This window comes from Trichomycterus rosablanca, chromosome 2 (genome assembly GCF_030014385.1).
Source record: "Trichomycterus rosablanca isolate fTriRos1 chromosome 2, fTriRos1.hap1, whole genome shotgun sequence".
Lineage (NCBI taxonomy): Eukaryota > Metazoa > Chordata > Actinopteri > Siluriformes > Trichomycteridae > Trichomycterus > Trichomycterus rosablanca.
In genome coordinates, this window is record NC_085989.1 from 7,427,993 (window position 1) to 7,446,536 (window position 18,544).

Below are 18,544 nucleotides of genomic sequence, written 5' to 3' on the forward strand. Positions count from 1 at the left end.
CCTGCTACCGGAAGTCTGGGCGCCTACACGAACAATGATTGGCTCGTTTGCAGGAACGGTGCCGGAGGTGATACTGATGCAATTACGACCTCTGCTGGCTGAGTCGAGTGATAATGTGTTGATCAGGGTGTGACTCTCCGTGCACAAAGCTGATCCACATATGAACTCCCATGCCATGCAGGTAAAAATTATGCAGTCGGTTACTGCAAACGTGTCGGAGGGGGTGTGTGTTAGTCGCGGCTCTCCTCGGTCAGGAGTGGAGGTCAACATCAGTTGAGAGAAAGCTTAATGCAATCGGGTAATTGATACGACTAGGTTGGGAGGAAAATTGGGGGGAAATGCAAGACAATGCCAAACCCCATTTTTTTACATGTTGCAACAGTATGGCTTAGTAATCAGATAATGCAGGTGCTAGGCTGGCCTGTCTGCAGTTCAGACCTTTTCCCATTTATACATTGATTTATTATGTTGAACCAAAAGTCCACAGTTACGATCTTTTTTTCTTCCACTCTCTATTGTTTTCTCAGGCCTGAAGATGATGATTTTGACATGGAGGAAGAGCTACGAAAGCTAAACCCAGCTCCTCGACCAACCTGGCCAGTGGAACTAGAACCCAGGAGCAGGCTGGGGTTGGTGGGTGATCCTGCGGTCACAGTCATCCCTGAAAATGCAGATGCTGAAGAGAGTGGGGAGGAAAGCGATTCAGATGGATCTATCGTATACAGAGACGACGACACAGATGAGGAGGAGGAGGATGTACCCATAAGTATGATGCTTTAATTATGTTTTTGTTAAATATAAAAAAGGGTCTGTCTGAAAACCTAGTGAGCTGAGAGGAAGGCTGTCTAAATTCTTAGCTGCCTCAAAATGCTGCCTGCTAAAGTGCCTTAAATCTAAAGGATAATCTGACTGAATAACGAGGGAGCATCTGATGCTTCCTTAGCAGTGAATGCAATCCCAGCATTCAGTGCAGCACAACTTTTCACAAAAAAAATGACAAATATGGCGAACGAATGCAAAGCATCTAACGGAGTTCTTTTCAAATGTAAATAAATTCTCATTGCGCAAGTGTCATTTATTTGCAAATTCGGTCTTGTCAGTGACCATTTAACGTTTATGGTACACTGTGCAAGATGTTAGCTGGCATGCTAGCAGGTTATGCCGCCTTAACCCATTGGTTTGAATGGCCTGAGGCTAACTGTGTCAGCTTAGTAAGCGAAAACTGCTAAGTAGAGCATCTGAATAATCTGCCTTTTAAGGTCAGTGTCATATTGGAATCCTTTTAACTTAGGCAGCTGCCTAGGTAGGCAGTAGGCAGCAAGGCAGCTCACTAGGGTTTCAGACAGACCCATAGTTAGGTACCATGTCTGCAGTGACGAGGTCTAGGATTAGTCAACCTATTATATCTTTAGGATGACTTAATTTTGGACCAATTTTGGATTTTTCATCCCATATCAGTGCCTGACCCTACAAATACTCTTTTAATTAATAAGTCAAAAGATTCAAATAGGGGCACTCAGGTGGCGCAGCAGGAAAACACACTAGCACACCAGAGCTGACATTTCGAACTCGTCGGTCTGAAACTCAGCTCTGCCATCCGGCAGGCTGGGCACCTGCACGAACTGGCTTGTTGTTCTTTCAGTGCGGGTGCCGGACAGGACCTCATAACTGATGCAATTGCGATCTCTGCTGGCTGATCGATGGCGGCTTTACAGAGTCGAGGGATAATGCGTTTATCAGGGTGTGGCTCTCTGTACACAAAGCTGATCCGCATATGAACTCGCCTCATGCAGGTGAAAAGATGCAGTCGGCTACTGCATACGTGTGTCAGTCTCGCTCTCCTCAATCAGGATGGAGATCAGCATCAGTAGTGAGGAAGCATAATGCAATCGGGTGATTGGATACGACTAGATCGGGAGGAAAATTGGGGAAAATGCAAAAAAAAAAATCAGGCAGACACGATGTAGAATCTCTGAAGTTCAACAAACTTATGGTCAGGTGTCCACATACTTAAATATATTAAGTATGCTTACCCATCCCTTATACAACCCTATTATACATCTTCAGGATCATTTGGACTGTAGATTTTGAGTCAAGCCTTCTCATCCCATATCAGTGCCTGACTTTACAAATACGAATTTAGTTGGCATGTTTACCAACTGCAGCTGTGATGTTTTTTCAATCGTTTGTGTGTCCTAGCTGGTTTGGCGAGCCGCGTGAAACGAAAGGACACTCTGGCTATGAAGCTGGATAAACAGCAGGAGAAGGAGGAGAAACAGGGGCAAGAAAACGGCCATTGGAAGAACCAGGAGCAGTGGGAGGCCATGCGCAACATGATCGGCACCGCTCTCACACGGTACATACACAGTGCAGATTTGACTCTCAGCTGTCAGAGATAATAAATATAGTGTCACACATGAGTAGCCGTGATTAAAATAGAAAGGCGTGTCCATACGTTCATGGTGTGTCATGTTTGATATTGTGTGTTTTCAGGAGGTTGAGTCAGAGACCAACGCAGCAAGAACTGGAGGAGAGAAACATTCTGCAAGGTCAGTCTAATCAGCAACTGTCAGTGCTATTCTTGGCTTATTCTTGTTCCCGTCACCCTAAATTTCTAAAAGGACCCAGTTCAACCAGTATTAAAGTACACATCTTAATGTAAACACACCAGTCCGTTAGGTCTATTTAAAGATAAAGTCTTTTCCTCCCTTGCCAGAAAACAGAATGTCCCATTCCTTTTGAGTTCGATCAGCAGAGTACATAATTTTCTCCTTTCTGACTAAAATTTATAATAAAATAAATAATAATCCATTTTATTTATGGCGCCTTTCAAAACACTCAAGGACACCTTACAAAAGCAAGAAAGTAACAGACATCAGTAAACCATTAAAATCTAATAGAAAAATCAATAAAGATAAATACAATAAAATCAATACAATCTCTAAACAGTTAAATGTAATCACTATTAAACAAATATTGGGGTAGTAGTACCAATCAAGTTTGAAAGATTAGTAGTAGGCTAGCTTGAAGAGGTGAGTTTTAAGTTGGGATTTAAAAGTAGAGAAACAATCAATAGTACGAATATGGATTGGGAGGGTGTTCCAGAGAGAAGGGGCAGAGTGGCTAAAAGCCCTCGCACCCATAGTCGACAGGCGGACAGAAGGAATAGAAAACTGGAAGGCTGAGGAAGACCTAAGAGTGCGGGTGGGATTGTAGAATTGGAGTCAATCGGAGATGTAAGAGGGTGCTAGACCATGTAGAGCTTTGAATGTGAATAACAAGACCTTAAAGTGTATGCGATAATTTACGGGGAGCCAGTGAAGCTGTCTGAGAACTGGAGTGATGTGATTAGTTGAGGGTGAGCCAGAGATAATCCGTGCAGCGGAGTTTTGGACTAGTTGGAGTTTTTGTAATGATTTATGAGGTAAGCCGAATAGGATTGAATTACAGTAGTCAATTCGGGATGTTACCAGCGCATGGACGAGAATGGCAGTACTTGTTTGACTGAGGAACGGGCGTAGGCGGTTGATATTCCTTAAGTGGAAGTAGGCAGATCGTGTAATGTTATTGATGTGTGCTTTGAAAGAAAGATGACTGTCAAGAACAACACCTAGGCTTTTAACCTGGGAAGAAGGCGAAATGACGGAGTTTTTAAAGTTCAAAGTAAACGATTTGGTTTTGGCGATAGTGGTCTTAGTTTCTACAAGGAGAATTTGGTTTTTATCTGTATTAACCATCAGGAAGTTTTTAGAGAACCAGTTTTTAGTTTCGTCTAAGCAGTCAGATAGGGTAGAAGGTGGGAGGGAAGGCATTAGGTTTAGTGGATAAGTATAGTTGGGTGTCATCAGCATAACAGTGGAATTGGATTTTATGTTTTCTAAATATTTGACCAACAGGTAGAAGGTAAATTATAAATAAGAGAGGTCCTAGAACAGAGCCCTGTGGGACACCACAAACAACTTCAGATGGGTGAGACTGAAAATGTTTAAGTTGAACGAACTGGCTACGACCATTAATATACGAGAAAAACCATGCAAAAACAGTGTCAGTAAGTCCAATTGATTTGAGGTAGGTGAAGCTGGCCGACCTCGCGGAATTATTGCGAGTTTCTCATTGAAGAGTAGCCTCGAAAAAGGCTTTTCAATTAAGTGCACTAAAGGGGAAAAGTACCAGTACTCCCCTCATTCATATGTTGCTGTGTACACTGATCAGGCATAACATTATGACCACTTTTCTAATATTGTGTTGGTCCCCCGTTTGCTGCCAAAACAGCCCTGCAACTGTAATGCACTGTGTATTCTGACACCTGTCTATCAGAACCAGCATTAACTTCATCAGCAATCTGAGCTACAGTAGCTCGTCTGTTGGATCGGATCACACGGGCCAGCCTTCGCTCCTCATGTGCTTCAGTGAGCCTTGGCCGCCCATGACCCTGTCGCCGGTTTACCACTGTTCCTTCCTCATACCACTTTTTAAAGACTGGGAACACCCCACAAGTGCTGCAGTTTTGGAGATGCTCTGACCCAGTCGTTTAGCCATCACAGTTTGGCCCTTGTCAAACTCGCTCAAATCCTTACGCTCGCCCATTTTTCCTGCTTCTAACATCAACTTTGAGAAAAAAATGTTCACTTGCTGCCTAATATATCCCACCCACTAACAGGTGCCGTGATGAAGAGATAATCAGTGTTATTCACTTCACCTGTCATAATGTTATGTCGGTGTATATTTACAACTATCGACAAATCATTAATTATTACATTTTGAATTTAATTTATGTCTTGTAGTACAGTAGTTCTTCCGGTGTGGGTTTCTTCTGGCAGGTTCCATTTTACTCTCACTGTCCGAAGACGTGCAAGTGAGGTGAATTGGTGATACAAAATTGTCCAGGACTGTGTTTGACATTAAACTTAAACCCACGAATCATAACTGATGAATCTGTCATAATTGTAAACAAACTGTGTAAAATATGACCTTAAATATCCTAATAAAATTAGTAAAATCCGTCAATCCATACCAGACACCATAGTGTTCATGTTCTCTGGCATCAATAAGTCTTGGCTGCCCAACAAACTGGTGGTTTGTGGCTTGTCCCTCCTCGGTTCACTGTCGGTGGGTTATTTAACCCAGCTGCCGGTGAGCACCCCTTGTTGACTCTCAGCAGTGATTGGCTAATGTAATAGACCACTGTGCCACTTAAGCACCTTGTTGAACAATCTTAATGTTTAATCTAACAATGGGCACACAGTGTAAGTCTGGCTTTAATGGGTAAAACAAAGCTTAGCATTGTGAACCTGGTCTAAGAATGCTTTACAGAATATTTTGTGTGTGTGTGCAGGCAAATGCATTTTTATTTTTTAATTATTAACTAAAATGCTTGCTTCTTATTTCAGCCAAGAACGATGCCGACCGACGAGCAGAAAGAAGCGAGATCAAACGCAGACTTACAAGAAAGGTTAGACACAACAGTGCTACACAAACACATAACCGATGCAGAATGTATTGAATGTTTTGTCTGGTCCACAGGTGTTCCTTTCATTCTAGGTTTAACGCTGGCTGTGTTTTAGTAAATCAAGGAGAAACAGAATAATAATAATAACAGTTTACGTTTTGGTCTCTGTAGTTGTCCCAAAGGCCCACGGTAGCCGAGCTCCAGAAAAGGAAGATCCTGCGTTTCCATGAGTACGTAGAGAGCACATTTGCGGAAGACTTTGACCGTCGAGGAGAAAAACCTTGGATTAAACTCACCCCTGCCGATAAGGTAATGATTTGCTTATACGTTACACAGAATGAGCAATCATAAATCATGACTTGAGTTGGATTCTGTTTAGTTTTAGTCAGTACAATAACATACACAGTGTTAAGCCATTACAGATTCTGTACTACTAAGATATAGACCTTTCAGTCTCACAAGGCCAGCCGGCATTCTCGTAATAAGATTTCACATTTGGAAATGTCATTAAAAGATTCGGTGTCGAGCAGCGCTGAAATCAAGCACTGTTATACCCACAGCTTTGTTTTTAAACCCTCATAAACACTGGAAGTAATTCTTTGTTTAGTTAAATGCAAACTCTGTCTTGTACATTAATGTTACATCTTAATTTTATTTCAATATATTTAAATGTTGAAGATCCCTAAAGACTTAAGTGTCATCAATGCCACTCTAGGGTAATCAATTATGTTTCCTCCCACAGTCCAAAAACATGCAAGTGAGGTGAATTGAAGATACTAAATTGTCCATGACTGTGTTCGACATTAAATTTGTGAACTGATGAATCTTGTGTAACCAGTAACTACCTGTCCTGTCATGAATGTAACCAAATGTGTAAAACATGACAAAAAATCCTAATAATAATAATGCCAAGTGTATATCTTTGGGTGGGGTTCATATAGGACATCACAGCAAATTAAGGGTCGCTCTTGAGTTTTTCAAGGGTTTAATCATGTAACCCAGCTACATGTCATACAGACTAGCAGAAGGTTTTAAGATCAGCAATATTATGCAGGGGTTGAATAATTGTAAAGTGGCAGTATTAACAAATAGCCTGATACTACAAAATACATCATTCACATTGCTGTATTATCCAATAAATAAAGACTTAATTTAAAACAAATTCGTACTCTGCGGACAAGTTTGCAGTTATAAATTCTTATTTCTTTGGGGGCTTGAATATATTACCATTATTTGACTCGACTGCATTATTTATGGTTGTTTAAATTTTAGGCTGCCATCAGACGGGAGCTGAATGATTTTAAGGGTTCAGAGATGCAGGTCCATGAGGAGAGCAAGATATACACCAGGTATGTCCAAAACAATTTACATTTGTTTTTATTTGAGTAAAAACCTAAATTGTTATTGAAATGATATATATATATATATATATATATATATATATATATATATATATATCATATATATATTTTTTTTGTGGACTTACACTTACCTGCCATTTTATTACGAACACATGTGCATCTGCTCATTCTTGTAATTATTCAACTGGCCATTCTTGTGGCAAAGCACAATGCATACAGTTATTGCATTCCAGTTTATGGATTTCTGCCAAATCCTGACCCTACTGTTAGCATCTGGTCGTAGTGACATTTCAATCAATCAATCAGAGTGGAAGCACTGTATTCTGCTTTGTAGACTATCAGCCACCCATGTTTTGCTTTAGTACAGCACAACAAAATTCTTTCTTCGCGTAACCCAGCTTGTTTGGTAGCTGGGGTCAGAGCGCAGGGTCAGCCATTGTACGGCGCTCCTGGAGCTGAGAGGATTAGGGGCCTTGCTCAAGGGCCCAACAGTGGCTGCATGGCAGAGCTGGGGTTCGAACTCTCAACCTTTCAGTTGATATCCCAACAATCTACCCATTGGTGTGTAATCTTATTGCGGTGCATGAAGATTCCAGCAGATCAGCAGGTTGACATACTCAAACCAGTTCATCTGACTCCAACGGCCATTCCACAGTCAAAAAGTTACATATTTCTAGGCGTCCAGGTGGCACAGCGGGATATTCCGCTAGCACAGCAGCACTGACATTCTGAACACCCTGGTCCAAATCCCGGCTCCGCTATCGGTCGGCTGGGTGCCATCTAGCGGGCACAATTGGCAGTGCCTGCAGCAGCCAAAATTAGCCATCAAGTTTGCTGGGTGGGAAAAGGCCGGACTAAGTAGGTAGGGTCTTCGAACGCTGTGTAAGGACCCAAGGCGCCGGTGCGGAAGTGGATGAGCCTCATGTGCGAAAAAGAAGGGGTTGAGGACTGCGCACGTGTCGGAGGGGTATGGAGCAGGCAAATACACCCTACTCGAGCACAATTAGGATTCCCAGCAATTGGCTACACTAAATAGGGAGAAAAAGGGGAGAATGCCTAAATAAATAGGACAAAAAGTTACATATTTCCTCTCGAAATGTGTCTTCATAATAAAAAATAAAAAAAAGGTTATGTGGGTGATTATGTGGGGGGCATGAATGAGCAGGTGTACATGTGTAATTAAACCTTTAATAAACAGTCTCTTAGTATCCAAACCTATTAAGCATAGTTTAAAAATTAAGACATAAATGATCATGCAGATGAAAATAGACTCATCATTTCCTTCTTTCAGGTTTCATCGGCCTTAGTCAACACCAACAAGGATGAAGAGGACAGGATTCTGGAGCTCCAGAATAAACCATGGAAGCTGTCCAAGCAGTGCAGGATGCAGCTGTATCTAAGACTTTAGAATTTTTTGATTATTGGGTATTGCTGTGTAGTGCCAATCCTCTCGGGGGAAAGTTTTAATGGACTCTATGGTTATGGCTGTGTGGCCGGTTCATTAGTTGGTGCTAGGACTAATGACTAACAGCACACATCCCAGAAAAGGCTGCACAGATGTTCTGGAAGTTGGAATTTGGACTGATTTCATGGTACACCGAGGCTTTCCGTCCAACATGGTTGATTCCTGCAACATGGTTGCAAACAAACGGTCTATTTTTTAGATTATGCAAACACTGAATACACACACATACACACACATGCACACAAATATTTGTAATCAGGATGTAGAGTGTGTTTAGCGGTAATGATATTTATGACAATTATGTGGGATCTTTGTATTATGAACAAAATGTGATCGAGGTGAGTGAGTTAAATAGAGAGAGGCTGAGAGTGAGTGGTTGAGTGAGAAAGCAAGAATAAATATGGGTTCCTGCACATGCTACACACATGTGCCTTACATGCTGACACATGAATACACTTTTGTACAGCTTCTGGTGGTGCCCGCAACATTATACATACACCGATCAGCCATAACATTGAAACCAGCTCCTTGTTTCTACACTCATTGTCCATTTTATCAGCTCCACTTACCATATAGAAGCACTTTGTAGTTCTACAATTACTGACTGTAGTCCATCTGTTTCTCTACATACTTTTTAGCCTGCTTTCACCCTGTTCTTCAATGGTCAGGACTCTCCCAGGACCACTAAAGAGTAGGTATTATTGGGTGGTGGATCATTCTCAGCACTGCAGTGACACTAATGTGGTGGTGGTGTGTTAGTGTGTGTTGTGCCGGTATGAGATACAGCAGCGCTGGAGTTTTTAAATACTGTGTCCACTCACTGTCCACTCTATTAGAAAGTTTGTAGTGAAGTATGTAGAGAAATAAATTGACTACAGAGAAATAGATGGACTACAGTCAGTAATTGTAAAACTACAAAGTGCTTCTATATGGTAAGTGGAGCTGATAAAATGGACAGTGAGTGTAGAAACAAGGACGTGGTTTTAATGTTATGGCTGATCAGTGTAAATTTTCCTTTTTTTACTGTCTTTTCCTTTCTGATGTAAACAACACAAGCTCAACACAAACCACAAATTAAAAACTTCCCAAAGTGGCATAGGTAGGACAAAACTCAAACCCAGGACCCATGTTGCTGTACGGTACACACTCATTAATCATTTGCGGTACCATGCCACTTTAATTATGTAGGTGTTTTAAATGAGATTGTTCCTACAGCCATTTGGAGGACATGGTCCACAGTTTGCCTGTGGATCTTTGACAGATGGACGTACATAAACTGTACACTTTTAAAATTAATTGGACAGAGTATTCACACCGTAATAAGGTTTCTGCCACAATCAATTAATCAACCAGTTGTATGGGTTAGGGTGTAATAATGTATTATAGGCACTCTACACTAGCTACCAGTCGTGTTTGGCTAGTAGTTGGATGTCCACTTTGCCGGTTCATAATCAATTAATTGGTATTGTGTTGTAGCTAATATTCTACACTGTCCACTCTCGTTCACTGTATACATGTCATCAAAATCACTTCCATATCAAACTCAGGACTACGACTCAAGACTCAAGGGTACCATCTCTTCTATTTCATCATCACTATATGGTCAAAAGTATGTTCCCAATCCAACCCTGATTTTTTACTTTAGGTATTTGAGCCACACCCATTGCGAACAGCTGTATAAAATCAGTCATAAAAAGGAAAGATGGTTTCTAATTCGTGCCAACAGATTAAAGAAGGTTCTTTCCTGTTTCAGCAAGACTCAGCAAGACATAGTTTTGAAGAGTTTGGTTTGGAAACAGCCTTGTTTCTCAGTCCCATTGAACACCTTTGGGATGAATCGGTACGTCGTTGCGAGTCAGGCCTTCTTAAGCACCATAAGTGCCTACGTACTTAAAAATCTCATGAAAAGCCTTCCCACAGAGGTGAAGGCTGTTCTATTTAGAATGTCAGTTTGACCAATTAGAATTGGTCAGGTGTCCACATACTTTCAGCCATATAGTGTTGGTATACACACTGTTTTTTCCAATCAGAGCATCATCATGGCACTTCAGTGTTTGTACAGATACTTTCTATGTTGTGAACTATTAACATTTTGTGAGCTGATATACTGATGTGTACTTTTATGGTACATTTATATACCTTTTTTTCCCTAATACACTGTTTCAGAGGATGATCACTGGCTTTTTTTGTACAGATGTTCACTGTAGATTCTTATAACTGTATATCTGTCTTCCAGATGTTTGAAAGATGTTTTTAATTGTAATTATTTCACAGTCATTTTAAGAAGCACACCATTAGCAATGTAAGAACTGTACGTTGTGCAATAATGGTACTGACAATGCTGTTTCATGCAACTGATGTCATTTTTTTAACAGAAAGATAAACAGTCACCTTGTGATTTTGATTAAAACTCTAATTTTAGTTATATATTGTGTCAGATTTTGTTTTCTTAAGAGAAATGGTTTGCTGAAGCTTTGAAGGTAGGTTGCACCAAGTACTGTTGGTGCCTTACCACTCCAGAAACTGTGGTTCTGGTTTCCACATGGATTTGTTTGGCTCAAGTACTTTGGCTCATAGGTGGATTAGTTATTTTGTGTGAGTGGGTAAATGGATGTGTATGATGTCCTGCTTTGGACTGATGTCCTGTTCAAGCTTTCCAGTATTTTTTTTTTTTTATATCACAGCCCACACAACAAGCTTCCATGGCCAGCCACAACAAAGTATTTATTTGTGCTAATCATTATAAAATCCAATTAAATACTTAAGAATTTCATTTTCTTTATAGCCAAGTTGCGTAAAGACATAGTTTTGACTTGCAGTATTGAAATTGGTATTTGGCAGCTACAAAGCACTGAATGTCTATCATTGGAAAGATGGACAGTAAACAGGTATGCAAGGTATAAAATTGTGGTCATGTTTATATGTGGATTATGCCAATAAGATTCATTCATTTTTTCATTCACTGTTTGTTTTACCACCACTTTATTTCTGGTGGGTCCAATTCACTGGGCAAAAGGTAGGAAACACCCTGAACATGTCGCCAGTCCATCTTAAGGCAATAAGATCTATTTGTTTGCAAAATACACAATAATTTAAACTCAAAAGATTTGCAGTGGATTCCATAAGTATTCAAACCCCTTCATGTTTTGCTCACAGTGTTGTGGAGTAGTTTAAATACATTTACAGCCCAACTAATATTTAACTAATATCTCAGCACTTTTTATATTGGTCAGACTTTTTACAGGCATTAGCAACTTAGTTTTTTTACACACAGATTTGAATTTACAACAGTTCATATTCCGAGTAGTATTGAAAACATGACCTTAGAAGGTACTTTTAAAAGCCTCATTTAACTTCATCCTTCCAAAATGTTATTGATGTGTTGTTATGAGACATTGTCCTTCTAAAACAGCCAATTTCATACCACATAAATTTTGAGATAGTCTTAATTAATCATTATACTGTATACACTTTACTATGTAACAGTTTTACTGGTAGCAACAGTAGCCTCAAAGCATAAGGCTTCCATCACCATACTTTACAGTACAAGGTTTAAATTTTTTCCTTTTCTCTCCCAAACATGCTTTTGATCATTTTATCTGACCACAGAAATTTTCTCCAATTTTTTCCACGCATGAACGAAACAGCCGTCTTTGCAGTGGTCTTGCCCGTTTTTGTTTTCTTTGTGCTTGGTTGTGCACTCATCTTCACAAACGGTGCCGGTTACAAAAGGAAAAATGGCACCAACTGCCTACTGATGAATGAAAACTTTCTAGATTAGTGGTGTATTAGGCGGGCTGGGTGTAGCTATGGTTACAAACAGCAAATTAAATAAACAGTGGCCACATTTCAAGTCAATCACATTGACCTGTTTGAATGAGGTACGATCTACCAGCATGCACTGTGCAATTGACTGTTCGAATGACTGTGCGATCGACGTATTGGGCACTCCTAGAGAATAGTAAGGCAGTTTTTAAAGTAATCAGGCGACTTACTGTGCTATAAATAATATCATAGTTTAAAGTGTTATTATCCAAGTAGTTTTTATGACATCTTTATTTCACTTATTAATTTTTGCATTGTTTAAACACATGATGTGTTTATTCATTCATTTAAATGCTAATTTATGTATCTATTCATCTTTGGGAACCTCCTTCCTTTATTAATAGACAAAGCTGAGCTTTACTTTGCCAAAAACCTTTAAGCTGTCAGTGCAGGAAGATCCTCTGCTGCTGCTTTTTCTTTGTCTATTTAATAGAACAAAATTCTGTCGAGCCTAAAGGCATAAAAGTCCATGTCAGTGTCAAACTCCACACTAGGCTTCAATTGCTGAATAGTCCATGGTCATGGTTGTCTGATTCTCCTCTTAATGATGTGCTATATATTTTCTATGGGAGATAGATCTGGAGTGCAGGCAGGCCAGTCAAGTACATGCACTCTGTGTCTAAAAAAGCAATACTGTTGTAACGTGCAGAATTGTTTTGCTGAAATAATCAGAATTCCCGGTAAAAGACATTGCCTTAATAGCAACATATGTCTCTCAAAAATCCCAATCTTCGCTTTGATGGTACCCTTACACACAGGCATGTCATCCATGCTGACAGAAGTTGGCATTTGCATGTCTTGATGATAACAGTCTTTTTTTAAAAAGCAGACCTTAGCTTTTTTAGCACTTCAGCACAGCCACCTTGAGCTTCATATTTACTCTTAGATATCAGGGGATAGCAGCCTCATGAATAACATTATGCACAAGGCCAGATAGTAAAAGATTTTCATGGTCTTGCATAGTGCTGCAGTTTTCAGTGTGGAATCAAATAAACCTGTCTTAGCAGTGTCTGCTATAGTTTATAAATGTAGTTTGTGTACAAAAAAGAATACCTTAACCATTACCCCACAAGAAGAAGTCTATATGATTATAAACAGACATAACTTGTTTAATGTGTGTATTAAGGAATTAAAATGATCCAGCATTTTTTACTTTTTCTTAGCAGGGTTATTTGCAATTGTGGTATTTATTACACAAGGGCATGGTGGTGGTTCCAAACTGCATAATTATGAATATTCTTACATATTGGTCATTAAAATTATTATTCTTTATAAAGGCATATTGCTTTTAATGGTTACCTGTAAGTGTGTGTTTCAAATGACATTATGCAAATGCATAAACAGTAGTTTAGTTAGTCTAGTCAACCAGCCTCAACCCATGGTACAAGAGCTGAGCGGGTACTTTGCATTGACGAACTATGGCATGAGTTAATTATGTCATTATAATGTAATGTATCTTATAGATGTTTCATGTATGTGCCACACTCCTGTCTCCGGGAGCACATGGTTAAGTTGGTTTTGTTAATAGTGGCAATTCGGCACCCCTTCGTTATGATTGGTTGGTAACGCTAACGATCCACACCAGAACCTGTGGTGCTGTTGGTCATTCAGTGGAAGTTAGATAGTAGGTACTTTGTTTTTTGGTCTTGCCTGGTGCACTTGTTGCACATGTCAAACACTGGTACACACATCATAGCTTGAACTACTAGCATCCTTAGTGTGAGAGATAGTGAGAGACTCAGATGTTTGGACAGACAAGGGAAGCTCGTTCCACCACTTGGGTGCTGGTACAGAGAAGAGCCTTACTGCCTGTCTTACTTGAGTTCTGGGTGGAGGATCAAGTCGAGTGAGAATAGTGGCTTGGAGATTGCGTGGTACAGAGCAGGTTTGATTAGACCTTGAAGGCAGCATTTTTGGCTTTGTAGGCGAGCATCAGTGTTTTAAACTGAATGCATGCAGCTACAGGGAGCCAATGAAGAGAACACAGCAGTGGGGTGATGTAGCAGTGTTTAGGTTGGTTAAAAACCAGGTGAGAAGCTGCATTTTGGATGAGTTGCAAGGGTTTACCAGTGGACATAGAAGCACCTAAGATTACAAGTGATTGGACAAGAATCTAAGTGGGTTCCATGAAGAGAAATTGACATCTTCTTGATGTTGTAGAGGAGGAACCAGTACAATCTTGTCTTGTACTTTTACATAATTATTATACACATTATACATAATTATAGATATATCTGTTCACCTTGTTGCACGGCAAGCATATAAGGAATTATAGTGTATCAATCTCATAGCTGTGCTTTGTGGACTTCTACTCATCTTCATTCTGTTTTCAAATTGTACAGCACGCTGTGAGACATTCTTTTTTTCTTTTATTTAACATGTGATAAAAACCCATCTGCATTCCGAATAAATTCAGGAATCACACAAAGGCTTTTCATATAAGCCATGAATACGAACACAGTATCTCTCTACAGTCCATTATTTGCCATCGCCGCCTTTTACTATTGATTCATACAAATTCATCTCTCCATCCCAATATACTTTTTTTTTTTCCAAAAACGCATGGTGCATAATATGTTACAGAGGTTCAAAGGGACCCAGTCAGGCCTTTAATTATTTTGCTTTTATCCAGTTCATCTGCTTTCTTCTTAATTCTTTACAAGCTACCACATTTAAGACGTGTAAATCCAGGTTGCAAACTCGAAACATGCACCATTTTATATAGCAATAGTGATTTCCTATCAATGTTCAGTGTTTTTTTAGGACATTTGCAAGATTAACTTGACCTCCATTTATGGTTCTGCTTCAGCCTACAAACAGGTGACTCTCTCTAAGAGTTCAGTGAATTCATTCTTACCTTAGCAACAGCAATCCTTACCTTAGCAACGGCTCAGACACAGCAAAACACTCACATCCAACTCTTTTTTAGACGCTAATCACTAACATTTTTTTGGCTTCTGTGTGAGAGACTGCAGACAAGAATAAAACTTTTAAACTCATAATCCAGTCTTTAAGATATTTTATTAAGGAGTTTTCTCACCACAAATTGGCACCCAAACACGTGTGGCAGTTCGACTGGTCTGGGGGCTGTGGATGAGTGCCGATTTAGGCACCTTACATCGTGGATTCAGAGAGATGGAATCAGACGCACATCCACAGTGTCAGCCAGCGCTGCTGCTTCAATGAACCAAGGTCAGAAAATGTTTGTTTTAACATTTAATGTAATTGGTAATGACATTATGTATAAATATCTGATGTGTGGCTGTGAGGCTACACACCCTCCTCTGCATCCACAGAATTGGTTGGTTTTCCAAACTCAGTTACCTGAGTAGTGTTTTTAGCTGCTTTAGACAGCTAAAACATCTTGGACATTTTGATTAACCGATTGCTAACTGAATTGCCATAGAATTGCTAGGACCGTGTCATAATGCAAATTAACCAGTAAACATGAGGCACTTGAACTTGATAAGAGACAGACATTGAGTGTTTACTGCTTACTTAAAACTGGGCAGACTCCCTGTCTAAATGGCAAGCATCTTATGATAATATGGATGTGAGTAAACAAGGTCTGCTGCTGTTTACTTCACCTTTAATAAACAGTAGTAACCCTGTCTACAATTTTATCCCATGTGCCCTTTGACAATATTCTTAAGAAACACTAAACCCGTCTTTCAACCTTCAGCTCTTCATGATGGATGGACACCACACCATATGTTAGAAAACTGGGCAGGTAAAACAGGAGTGATGTGAAGTTTTGGACCGAGATGATGAAATTAACATACAGCCAATTATAATGATATACTCCTGGTACTTGTTTACTCTGAGGTAAAAAAGTAAAGAAATAATCAAACCTCTGGCATAATTTAAATTAAAAGAATACAAAATGAAAGGAGTTGTGTGTTCTTTGTAATCATCAGGTATGTGGACATGATTTTAATTAAATACAATTACACTCTTGTTAGTGAACAGCCTTCAAGATCAAAGGCAGCTTTATTGTACATCAGCTAGGGGCACAAGTGCCGGCTCTAATAGCTCTCAACAAATGAAACGGCTTCTGGTTGCAAACACACATTTATATTAGCATTTTCTAGATCACGCTGCCTTGTTTATGTTATTATTAATGCTGAAAGTGTTACAGTGTAAGATTCAGTCCCTATGCCCATCTAAATATGTCAACCATGCAGTTTTATATTTATGTAAAATGAGAGACCAGTACACAATCCAAACTCTCCCACACTGGAATACTTGACCTGAAATCTATTTAATTTAAACCATATCTCTCATACACACAAATAGTCCTACACGTACAGGAGTCCTAGTGTATTATTGTCGCACTCTAGTCTAGACTCCTTTACTAGTCTGGAGCTGGAAAAATGAAACACAATCCATAAGTTTCAGAAACCAAAAGCATTTGAAAGTGACCTATGGTTCTGTAATCTTTACTCACCACTAAATTATGGATTAAAGCAGGGCTTCTCAACCTTATTCAGCTGAAGATCCTATCTATTTCCCACAACGATGGCTTCTTTTTTCAGTGCTATGAGGAATCACATACTTCACACAGCTTTAGTTAAGTATTTTATTTTAATTTATTAATATTAAATTACAGCACATGCAGGTCAATAAAAAAACAAATACTTTTTCACACATTCCATGTAACTGATGACAGAAGTATCGAATAAGCTTGTGTAACTACTTGGACCCTTACAGATCTATCACCACCCTTTTTGTTGGGTTTTTCAATGTATACCACACATAACATAGTAAAAAGATGTAAGGAAGCCAGGGAAATCTCACATCAAGAAATGCTGACAGGCTATCTTGTGTTATATTAAATGTAAACATGCTGGCTTCAAATTATAAATGTAATTATATGTAGATAATACAATTACGTTGGTTGGTGAGTACATTAAAGTATATTATTTGTTGTTTCATACTAAGATTTTTTAAAATGTATTTATTTTAATGCATTTTCTCCCTTTTTCTCCTGATTTTAGTGCATCCTATTTTTACCCAATTGCGTTATGCTTTCTCTCTACTGAAGCTGACCCCCACCCTGATTGAGGAGAGCGAGACTGTCAGACTCCCCCTCTGACAGAGGCGCAGTAGCCGACTGCATCTTTTCACCTGCACGAGGCGAGTTGATATGCCGATCAGCTTTGTGCACAGAGAGCCACACCCTCATCAGCATTATTCCTCGACTCTGCGCAGATGCCATCAACCAGCCAGCAGAGGTCGTAATTCGCTCAGTTATGAGAAGTCCCTATCTGGCTTATCCTACCCTATGATCAACAGCCAAACATTGTTCATGCAGCCGCCCAGTCCAGCCGTATGGCAGAGCTGAGATTCAATACGATGTATTACAAATCCCAGCTCTGGTGTGCTAGCGTGTTTTACTGCTGCGCCACCTGAGCGGCATATTTAAGTTTAAGAGAATTTTCCGGTCTTTTTTGGAAATAAAGTGTGAATTATCATACCACACATAGGTATAATTTCACACTGTTGATTGAAATATTTATGTTTATTTATATTATCCCCAGCCCACAGATTTAGAAATATTGCAGATTTCACCTCCAAGAGGAACAAAAGCTTCATGCTGACACACAACAAATAGGCATTTGTTCATCATACTGGGTAAGTTTGATAATAAATGAATGAATTGACTTTCTGCTGTGTGGCTGTCTAGTCCACAGCAGGAGTGCACAAAACCATCGAAACTGAAACTAAAGATGAACAGTAAAATGACAAAAACAAGCTAAACTAAGCCAAAACCCTTATTGAAGCAGACAAAGGCCATGTGTGTGTCTGTCACTTTGGGTCTTTGATTCTTACTGAATATGACAGCTTGAAATAACTGTTTCTGGTGTATATGTGCTTCACAGTAGAGTCCAATCACATGCTGAGCTGCAGTAATGACCGATCAATTGACCCCCTTCTGTGTGTTATATGCTACTCCATCTGCCACCGGTGTGTGTCTGTAAAAGATCACCATCTTTATGACACTTTACTCATGTGCTGATCATATATTCTTAGAAAATTACACCTATTGATAGACATTAGGTTTCATATCTGAAGGTTTGTTAACAATTATATTACATATTATCTTATGACTGTATCAAATGACTGTATAAGTTTGGTAGGTACTGAAAAGCTGTAACCACTCCAAACACACGTTGTATTTATGAAGAGTTTTGCTTTAAAAATATGTCCATTTCTCAGAAATTTTCGGCATTTAGCAGACACCTTTATCCAAAGTGACTTACACAGTATACTGTCTAAGCAAGTGAGGGTTAAGAGCCTTGCTCAAGGGCCTAACAGTGACAAACTGGCAGTGGTGGGGCCTAACCGCTAAACTACAACTGCCCCTTCTACAGTACATTAACATTACATTAACATTAAAGGTATTAAATTTTTGCTGTTTTTTAAACAGGTTCATTTTACTGT

The 18,544-nt window shown here is 39.5% G+C and overlaps 1 protein-coding gene across 3 annotated transcripts in view; it reads left to right on the forward strand.

Moving 5' to 3' along the window:
• phactr4a (phosphatase and actin regulator 4a) overlaps nt 1–9,177 on the forward strand; it is a 67,272-nt gene extending 58,095 nt beyond the window's left edge. For all 3 annotated transcript variants that reach the window (XM_063010545.1, XM_063010553.1, XM_063010537.1), the window contains 7 exons: nt 528–766; nt 2,200–2,356; nt 2,494–2,549; nt 5,391–5,452; nt 5,621–5,758; nt 6,722–6,798; nt 8,102–9,177. In XM_063010545.1, the coding sequence (XP_062866615.1) occupies nt 528–766; nt 2,200–2,356; nt 2,494–2,549; nt 5,391–5,452; nt 5,621–5,758; nt 6,722–6,798; nt 8,102–8,117 (745 nt within the window). In that variant the 3' untranslated portion in view covers nt 8,118–9,177. The remainder of the gene's footprint in view (nt 1–527; nt 767–2,199; nt 2,357–2,493; nt 2,550–5,390; nt 5,453–5,620; nt 5,759–6,721; nt 6,799–8,101) is intronic.
• The last annotated feature ends 9,367 nt before the right edge of the window (nt 9,178–18,544 follow it).